This window comes from Etheostoma cragini, chromosome 1 (genome assembly GCF_013103735.1).
Source record: "Etheostoma cragini isolate CJK2018 chromosome 1, CSU_Ecrag_1.0, whole genome shotgun sequence".
Classification (NCBI taxonomy): domain Eukaryota; kingdom Metazoa; phylum Chordata; class Actinopteri; order Perciformes; family Percidae; genus Etheostoma; species Etheostoma cragini.
Genome location: NC_048407.1, coordinates 29,522,178 through 29,531,734, shown reverse-complemented (window position 1 = coordinate 29,531,734; position 9,557 = coordinate 29,522,178). Strand labels below are relative to the sequence as shown.

The following is a 9,557-nucleotide window of genomic DNA, read 5'->3' as shown; positions in this document are numbered from 1 at the left end:
GCATGTCACATATAGACATGTTATCCCCCTCAGCAGCACCCAGGCCACAGTGACAGCTCTGGCCATCTGAAGACACAAAGCTCTGCTCAGTGGCTGCAAGTGAGCGCTGCATGTGCCATTCGGAATTTCGCCCAATCATGTTAAAACAAAGTGAACTCAGACTCACACGGACAGCCCCATGAATGCTGCATCTCTAGTTAAAATGTCCTTCCCCTGACACATTGGGTACACACACTTGGTCCTCCAGTGTCCCCTCCGCCTTCAGAAGGTGCTGCTGATTTGATGCTTCTAGGCGTGCAATGCAACCTCTGCCACTGTAGCTTTGAAGAATATCTTATATGTTTTTTTTAAATTATGAGCACCTACTGCATTTCCCTGACTCTAAACAAATGTAGTCTTATGTAACTGTATTCATGCTATGTGTGGCCTCAGGCCATACAAGCAAATTTGTACAGCATTATGTCATGTTGTTGAATCATGACGTTTGAGGCATTTCAGCAAGTTTAGCAATTAACGAGGGACAATTATGAACTACACTGAAGCCATAAATATTCCAGTGACAATGATTGGAGAGAGCACTGCCAGCAGACTATCTATCGTCTACCCTCTGCTGGAGGCATCAAATACTGTAGGATGGATTGAGTAACATTTGGTTTCTCCAAGACAGATATGTAGAATTTAGCAAATAAAGCCTCAATACATCCTGTGTATGCATTTAGAGTCAGACTTAAGGCAATTATGAAGATGGTATGAGTGTAATATTTCATTTCTTAGATGGTTTGACTTACACTGCCCATGCAAAGCTCTTTTTGAGGGTTTACAGCCTTAAGAGAGCTAGTGAGGCAGACTGCAATGATGCACAGCTAAGGGGAGGTGAATCCATGATATGTGTGGGATGAGTTGACAGTTGAAAGTGGGGGAGAGGTTGTGAGTTTGCAGTCAGTAGGTCCCCTCTAGTAGTTCACATGCCAAGAGGAGTACAATACCTTAGCGGATCGCTGGACTGACAAGATGCTGAATCTGGCGCTCTTAAACATAAGCAGAACATCTCTTGTCACCTCTCACCTGTTCCCCCCCCCACACGATATCACTGCTGCTACTCCTTCTGCTGGCTCAACACTGTAGTTAGAGTTAAGATGAGACAGGATAATGCTAAGCTCCAAGGCCTTCAAGGTCCCAATCCAGCAGGAGTCTTATGGTGCTCTTAAAGTAGAGATGAAACTGCACTTGGCAATAAGGAACATTGGTTTTCCTCATTTTGAAACTATTTGGAAATTGAGTTAAGATCAAAATTTGTATGTTCGGTGACACTGAACTATTCTTTCCCAACAAAATCTTTTTCCTTCTTTTTTTGCAGACAAGAACGAGAAGCCAATTTTGCCCAGAAGAAAGCTGAGAGAGCCACCATTAGAAGTCACTTCCGGGACAAGTACAGACTACCAAAGGTAAACTAATCCAGCTAAAGATCTGCTTTGTTAAATGTCCTATGACGTGGTTCTCTTTGGATGCTTTTATATGGACCTTAGTGGTCCCCTAATACCATATCTGAAGTCTCGTTCGCAAAATTCAGCCTTGGTAAAGAATTACAGCCACTAGAGCCAGTCCCACAATGAGCTTTCCTTAGGATGTTCCATTTCTGAGTCTGTACCTTGTGAGGAGGGGCAGGGGGGGCGGCATGGTGGAGGCCGGGGGTGTGGCCTTGACCAACTGCCGCTTTGCTCGTTTGAAATCCATGATGTATCTCTCTAATGGGTGGGCCAAATTCTCTGGGCGGGCAAAGCAGAGAAAGGGGAGGTAACCTTGCCCATTATGACCTCATAAGGGGCAACATTCCAGCTCAGCCCATCTAAGCTTTCATTTTCTCAAAGGCAGAGCAGGATACCCAGGGCTTGGTTTACACCTATCACCATTTCTAGCCACTGGGGGACCATAGGCAGGCTGGGAGAATGCATATTAATGTAAAAAAACTCATAAAATGAAAATTTCATGCCATGGGACCTTGAATAAAAAGCAAAGGGGAATGCATCTTTTGGATTGAAGGGTGACCACGTCATAAAACACACAAAAATATCTTCTAAAGGATTACTGCCTTTGTACCATCCACACATTATTGCAGCCAAGTACTATATTTCTATAAACAGTGGGATATAAAACCATATGTTATAAATGTGTTGTCCTTCTTTCTCCTGTCCTCCTGGGTATCTGCCCCAGAACGAATTAGATGAGACCCAGATTCAGCAGGCGGGGGACGATGTGGTGTTGCCCACAGAGCTGGCCAAGATGATCGCTGAAGACAACCAGGAGGAAACGCACAAGCAGTCGGTGTTGGGCCAGCTGTCCAACATCCAGAACGTGGACATCGACCAGCTGAAAGACAAAGCCCAGGCCACACTGGACGACCTCAAAAAGCAGACAGAGAATTGCAGTCTCATGTGATCCGGCCAACTCTAAGTCCCAGAAGATTAGAGTTTTACTTGTACTAATATTTTTCAAAGGCAGAGCTGCTCTGGAGGTAAACATATTCTTATTGCTTTAGTGCAATGCCAGTTGGCAGTGCCACATAATAACAGTTTTTTTTCTAGCTCTGCAAAGTTAGACAGAGGCCCTGCAGGAAAAAAAGTAAAAGATGAGGAAGCTGAAATCTGAGGCTCGTCTTACTTACTGGAAAAAAGAATTCTGGTCATAGCGTCATCAAGGTGAGCTAATATCGTTGGCTTTCCTGACACATTCAAATATCCTAAGAGTCATGAATGCCATCCATATTTTTTATTGGAATTAGCTAACATGCACTCTGATAGAGTTACTTGTCTCTTCCCATTGAGATACAACCAATGAGATTATTTCCGCCTTTAGAGCAACTCCTCCTCGGAGAAATATTCATCTGTTAAATCCTTTGCTTCCTTCATTCTTTAACCTCCCTCACACTCCGTACCTCACATGACCAGTGATAACACAATAGGATTCTGCAGCAGAGGTGTGTGTGTGTGTGTGTAGGTTTTCATTGCTTGCCAACACACAGCGGATGATTTCACTCATGAACACATGGAACCTTTAATGAAATGGGAGGCTCACTGAGATCAGCTGCTTGGTGGGACTGACAAATTTAAACATACACACACACACACACACACACACGGCTGACACTGGCTCATGTGAGGAGGCCATATGTGTGTTATGTTAAATTTGGGAAACATGGAGGATAGAAGGAAATGATGGAGCCATTTGTGGGGGTGTTTTTATTCCACGTACATAAGCACAATATGTTAGAAATGAGCAATATTTATTAAGAGCAGCTAATGAGGCTGTTTTTTTGTCCTAGGTAGCTTACTAATGTTGGCCCCTTGGTGCCCTGATTAAAGCTTCCAGTGAGCTGCAATCATTTTAGTTTTAATCTTTTCCTAGACATATCATTATATAGGCTTTTCATTCTTTTCGTACTTCAGCGTGCCTTGGACGTCCGTACAAGGTTGTCTTAACTAGAGCTCCAACATCTGTAAGCTACTTTTACAAAGATGGGCCTTCTTGTTTGGTTCTGCAGGAGATATATTACTTTTAGTTTTATTAAAAGCAACAAATTATTTGTGAGCAGGCACAAAGCATGTCTTAGATTTGATGGAATTTGTAGATTGTAATAATTTACAGTTAAAGTGTGTACAATAATTGTGCTCCCAAATCTTAGCATCAACTACAAATATAGGGAGCAAGTTAGTGTTTGTGCTGCATTTAGAAGCTCAGATGAGAGTATATGCTTTTGAGTTGTATGCCAAAGCCGTTGATAAAAACAGTTTGACCAACATAAAGGATATGGTACAAATGTGTCAAACTGTGTAACTGGTATAAGTATAACTCTGCGTACAATTATTTATGTTGTCATGTAAAGATGTAATGTATCTGCTGTTTGCCTATACTGTCAACAGTGGGTAGTTTTTCGCTCTGTTTTCATCAACTCTCTGTAGTGTTGTCACATCACGTTTGACACGTCCTCCATCTTGTTGACCCTTGCGTCTCAGTGGTGCCGTTTTGTGCTGGTGGATTTGTGTTGTTTAGCCGATGTGATACGTTAAGTGGTGTCTTTGTAAAAAAAACTAACAAACTTGTCCTGTGGCTGAGAGTGCTGGTCGTACTGTTAGGCAACACACACTCATTGTGGGCTTCACGGCGTAACTCAGTGTTCTGTTCATGTTGTTTTTCTAGCCAAATGTAAGTGAAGGCGTTGGCGAATCGAGAGTGGTTCTGTGGGGGCTGTCAGCATTGATCTCATATCTGTCCCTGCTTTTCTTTGGGTACTTATGATTATACACCTTTTGCATCTTAAGAATACAAATTTTATTTTAAAAAGATAATACGGGCAAAGAGTTATCATGAGGAGTTGTGATTTTCTTGCTGCAGGTGCCACACTACAGCCAAATGAAAGCCAAGGGAACACTTAAACCTGTCAGTATGGTAGTTGTCATGTGATAGATGAACAATACATTCATAACATTTCAATACTATAAAGCAGAGGAAAAGTTGCAATAAGTCCTTTTATAACAGAGGTAATATAATCTGTCATGTCTGATCATGAAATAGGTGGAACAGAAGCCATAAAGAAAACAATGTACTTTGTTTGAGTGTGTGTTACTTGAAAAAATTTAATAACTCAATAGTAATAATTGTATACAAATGTCATTTTTTTGTGTTGTCATCAGTGGAAATGATTTTTCGAGAAACACAGTTTCTTCCTGTTCTTTGTCCATTTCTTTGTTTAACAGTATTGCTATGATTCTGTCTCTGGAAGTATTTCAGTGATTTTTGAGTTTTAACTGCAATAAATTGATTTTTAGGATAATGAACTTGCTTTCTGTTTTGTGTGATGTTTTTTTGCACAGAGCTGTGACTGTGTGAGGTCAGTTGTCTTTATATGTGCAGCAACCTGAACACCAGGTGGAGACAAAAACACAGTCTCAAGTACAGAATCACCCAAAATGGGAGTCTGCAGGATCAGACTGATAGATTATGATTGACATGTACGTTATGGGATGTTGTGGTCAGTTAGTATTAAAAACATTAATTATACAATTGAAATATAGGAATTTAACATAGAGGTGTGCCCCCTGTATTTTAAAGAAAGACATTTATGTTTTTACAAAACATTCATTCAAAAAGAAAATAGGTGTCCTTAAAATGTTGGTTTTTCCTAATTTTTTTAATTAAGGCATTAAGATCAATTTCCAAAAGATGTTTTTTTATTGCTCTTTCTAATCAACTTCAGCATAGGTGTGTAAACTTTCTCAAGCCCCTCTATCTGTCCTATTGATGTCATCCATTTGGTTTCGTGCAGCTTGTAAAACACCGGGGGCTGACCTGAAGCTGCTTTGCAAAAAAAAAAAATAATAAAATAAACATCTAGTTAGTTACCATTTAGATAATATAAAAGCCTGGCTGTTGGTACTTCTCAAGTGTGGTGTGAAAGGGTACAGCTGTAAAATATATCGATGCTAAACCCCTCTCTATTGATAGGCTGCAGTGCGTGGACAATCTTCAACCTGGAAAGACATTGGTCCACTGCATGGCCAATCTGACACAATTGGGGTGAAACGGTCCAGAAAATACTATTCTCTCCCATTCTCTTCTATTAATCGGGGCTTAAAACCTCCGCAGAATGAGAGGCAGGACGGGGAAAGGGGGCAAAGAGAACCTTTGAGTGCAAACCCTTAACGGCCAGGCAGTTATCACACAGGGTTACCTCTGCTCTGTTTGTGGCTAAAAAGGAACATGTTTGTTTTTTTTCGCGTTGAAAATTGGAGCAGTGAAGTTGCGGATGTCAGCTTCTTGCAAAGGAATTCGTTTTGCAGGCCCCTCTCTGCCTCCCTCCTTTCACTTGTGTTATGCTACAAGAGAAGAGGAGACCACACAGATCCTGGGTTTGATGCGGTTTGATGCAAGAAAAGCCATGAACATTTGTATCCAGCCCATCTCGTCATGTAGTGAGGTTTTGTGCGCAGAGCTGTGCTGCTGTAGGCCTGGAAATGGGTCCCACGGCTGACTCCTCAATGACGACCAATCGGTGGCCAGGATTGTAAAAGAGAGAGACAGAGAGAGTATGAGAGAGAAAGAGGGGGGAAGGAAAACTTTTCTTTCTTTTTTTTTCGATAGAAGGAGGGGTGTGGGGAAATGATCGGTGGACCGTGAAGCGTAACAGCAAGAAGAGGGACAAAGACGCACATAGCGGGACAAAATGCGACAGACAGAAACCACTTCCAACTAAAAGAAAAAGTCCAACAACATCGGAATGCGTGGATGGATGTTAAAGTAGTAGAGCTGGGGAAAGGAGTGGAAACCAACAATGGCAAGAAAGATGAGTTCAAGTGTACAAACTAAGTTTTGGACAATAACTGGTTAAGTGCGCGTTTCAGTGTCCAGCTCATATCTGCGCCCATGGCAGGGAGCCGACACTTTGGAGTAAAGTTTCCCACTTTTCAACGGACATGCTTCCCGGAATGACTGATCCTCAGCAGTTTCTGTTTTTTTGCAGCCACACATGCTGATTTCCCCAAATCAGATCCTGACTTCAACTGTTGCAATGCTCACCAGGAGGAGGCAAAGTTAAGTTACTTCCAAATTCGGGGATAATATAATACGGACCAAGTGTATTTAAATCAACAACGCATGGATGGAATACTTATGAACTACTGTCTGTGAGATTCAGTGCGTACCTACATTGTGCTGATCCTAATGTGCTGGTGGAGAAAGTGCACGTCACCGAACTAGAACTCCATCCAAGCATGAAATGTTGGTGCAGCGCCCTGGCACTTCTCCCATGGGTGCTGGTGGCCTTAGATGCCCAGCTAATCTGCTGGCAGGCGCTCCTTCGCTGCCACGAGGAGCCCGAGTGCGACCTTGCATACAGTCAATACTTAGCAGCTTGTGAAGGTAACATCAGAGGAACGAGGAGGCAGTGTCCGAGCCACTGCATCAACGCGCTGATACGGCTCAATCACACCCGCAGCGGGCCAGACCTGGAGACCTGCGACTGCGCCCAAGACCGGGAGTGCCTTAGCGCCAAGCGAGCCATAGAGCCGTGCCTCCCCCGCAGACACCCGAGCGACGCCGGGGGGATTGGGTGCATGGAGGCCCGGCAGCGCTGCGAGGAAGACAGCAACTGCCACACCTCCCTCACGGCCTACTTGTCATACTGCGGGCAGCTGTTCAATGGCAGGAAGTGCTCCTCCAAGTGTAAAGCCACCATTCAGCAGATGCTGTTCATCCCAAATGGCATGCTGCTGAACCGCTGTGTTTGTGATGGGGTAGAGAGGCCTTTCTGTGAAGTGGTTAAGGAGAACATGAGCAAACTTTGCGCCATAGGAGACCACATTGTTATTTCAGACCAGCCTGATATGGATGACATCTATGAGGATGAAGACTATGACTCTAAAAACGAGAGAGAGGAGGTGTATTCTGATAGTTCCTCTGCTTTCCAGAGGCTGCCTAGCTGCATAACGCTCCTGTTTCTTCTTCTAGCACGGATATTGTACTGAGAAAATGGATTGAAACATTTCTTGGATTTATAATTAGCAGCATGAAAAAATTCTCTGTTCATTTGATCCCTCCAGGAAGCCAGGACTCCAGCTGTAGTTGGTATCAGTTCAGCATGGCTTGCTGGCTCAGGACTCAAATACAGGTCTGCTGGATAAGGGAAGCTATTTTTTCACCTCTTAGCCTCCCTGCCATTCCATTTTAGTTGCAGTGCGACAGTAAGCACAGTAGTGATTTGTGTATGCTTTCCACAACCATACAATTTGCATAGTAATTCTTCTTCAAGCACATCTCACTCAGGAAAACTGCTTTTTTTTAAAATTGCTATTTCAAACGGTCACATAAATGGCCCACTGTTTTTGTTAAGTTGAAGCCTGTTGGCTAAAACCACTTTCAGGTGACGATGAGAGGAAGTGAACCGCAACAGACTTTGTTGCAGGGCATTGCCAAGTTGAGTGCCTTTAAACAGCTACTGTTTGTTTGGTTTCAATGGTACTTGGAGTGTGGCTTTATTAAGACCTTAGACAAACATTGGACCCATCCAGTTTCTGTTTGCTCTGCACTCCATTTCAGGGGCCTCTGCATTGTTGCAGCAACCACACTTCAAATATTTGTGGGAACAGTCAAAACGCAGGCAAGGGAGTGGGATCAAGTACTGAAATTAACTGAAGCGCCTCTCCAGCACTCTGTCTGGGCCCCCTCCCCCATATGAGATTGTTTTATTGAACTTTTCCTGAGACCCCCTCACCCCCTGCTTCCTCCTCTCTACTGCCTGCCGCCTTTCACGCCTTTAAAAAAAAGACCCCCTGTCTTTATTACTGCTTTCACACTGAAGCAACAAGCCAGGGAAAGCATTCTGTTGCTGTTGTGAATAGGTCAACTAATACCTGGAGTTTGTTCACAACACTGCTCACGATAGGAGGTTGACCTGGTTTGACACTGCTTGGCCTCGTTTTATACAGTATGGCTGAACACCATATTAAACAAACTGTGGGATTCAACCCGAAATTGTTGCAATACGCTTTTGTTTTTGAGCTCATCAAACTAAAAAAGTACATTTTGTTGACATTGACAATACTTTGATTTATTAAATCTCAAGAGGACCTACACTGCAGCAACAGCACAACACACAGTGGATATAGCAGTACAACAGGAACAACAATGTACACCAACAGTGTCTGGTGTGAACGGTCAAACATGGGTTGAATGTATGTTAATGACTTTGGGTCACACAGTGTTTGGTGTGAGAGTGTTAATGTAATGTAGAGCGCTTTTATAATGCAAGCTTGTCACTAAGTACTTTCTAAAGAAATGCACACATGCAGATGAAACTCCAGCTAATTTAAAACACAGCGACTGAGCTCAGTTCCCTACTAGTTTATTGTGCTTTGAAGGCTTTTATTTGAGCTAACAGGGTTAATGTTACCATCTCACTTCTTTTCTCCACTTTTACACATTAAGCTGTTAAAGTAAAAAGTTGATTATCTGTAACAAAGCTGCCAATTTGTGTCTTTGCCATTTGAAATTGTGTCAAAACTAGTCTTGAAAACGTCTTGGAAAATGTTGCTAAATGTTAAATTATGAAGCTAGAATATGAAGAATGTGTGTATATTTTACAATTATATGCAGTAAAACAAGCCCGTGTCTTCCCACATTCACTTTGTTACTATTCAATCCTATAGAACACACACAAACGTAGCTCAGATTTTGCACACACAAAACCTGACAAATTTAGACTTTTCAGTTTTTCATATCATCTTGTGGCAACATAGCAGTTAACTCTTTAGAACAGTGTCTTGCATGTGGGAAGGTGAGTTTTATAATAAAATGTGTGAGTTAAAAGTTGTGTAGTGATGTGATTTGTCCTCAGAGATCAAGAAAAAGATCAGTTACCTTTCAAAGACGGATTTTTCTCTAAGTGCAGTTGACAGACACAAAACTTCCCAATGTAAGGTTTTCTTATAAAATATTTTAACATTGGTTTTTATGTGCAATATACAGTCTCTGAAAACAAAGAATGCTAGTTATTGTTTGAAAATGTA

The 9,557-nt window shown here is 42.3% G+C and overlaps 2 protein-coding genes and 1 long non-coding RNA gene across 3 annotated transcripts in view; all 3 read left to right on the top strand.

Moving 5' to 3' along the window:
* cplx3b (complexin 3b) overlaps positions 1 to 2,597 on the top strand; it is a 4,191-nt gene extending 1,594 nt beyond the window's left edge. Inside the window, exons 2-3 of the mRNA XM_034869426.1 lie at positions 1,358 to 1,445; positions 2,212 to 2,597. Of these exons, the coding sequence (XP_034725317.1) occupies positions 1,358 to 1,445; positions 2,212 to 2,436 (313 nt within the window). The 3' untranslated portion in view covers positions 2,437 to 2,597. The remainder of the gene's footprint in view (positions 1 to 1,357; positions 1,446 to 2,211) is intronic.
* LOC117943353 overlaps positions 1 to 4,332 on the top strand; it is a 17,113-nt gene extending 12,781 nt beyond the window's left edge. Inside the window, exon 4 of the long non-coding RNA XR_004656347.1 lies at positions 2,995 to 4,332. This is a non-coding gene — a long non-coding RNA (uncharacterized LOC117943353). The remainder of the gene's footprint in view (positions 1 to 2,994) is intronic.
* A 1,439-nt stretch (positions 4,333 to 5,771) lies between these two features.
* On the top strand, positions 5,772 to 9,357 carry LOC117947553 (growth arrest-specific protein 1). Its single transcript, XM_034876596.1, has one exon. It carries the CDS (start codon positions 6,765 to 6,767, stop codon positions 7,515 to 7,517), a length of 753 nt encoding a protein of 250 aa, XP_034732487.1. The 5' UTR covers positions 5,772 to 6,764; the 3' UTR covers positions 7,518 to 9,357.
* The last annotated feature ends 200 nt before the right edge of the window (positions 9,358 to 9,557 follow it).

Coding starts and splice junctions, on each gene's coding strand:
- LOC117947553 (XM_034876596.1), top strand. CDS start 6,765: ATGAAATGTTGGTGCAGCGCCCTGGCACTTCTCCCATGGGTGCTGGTG.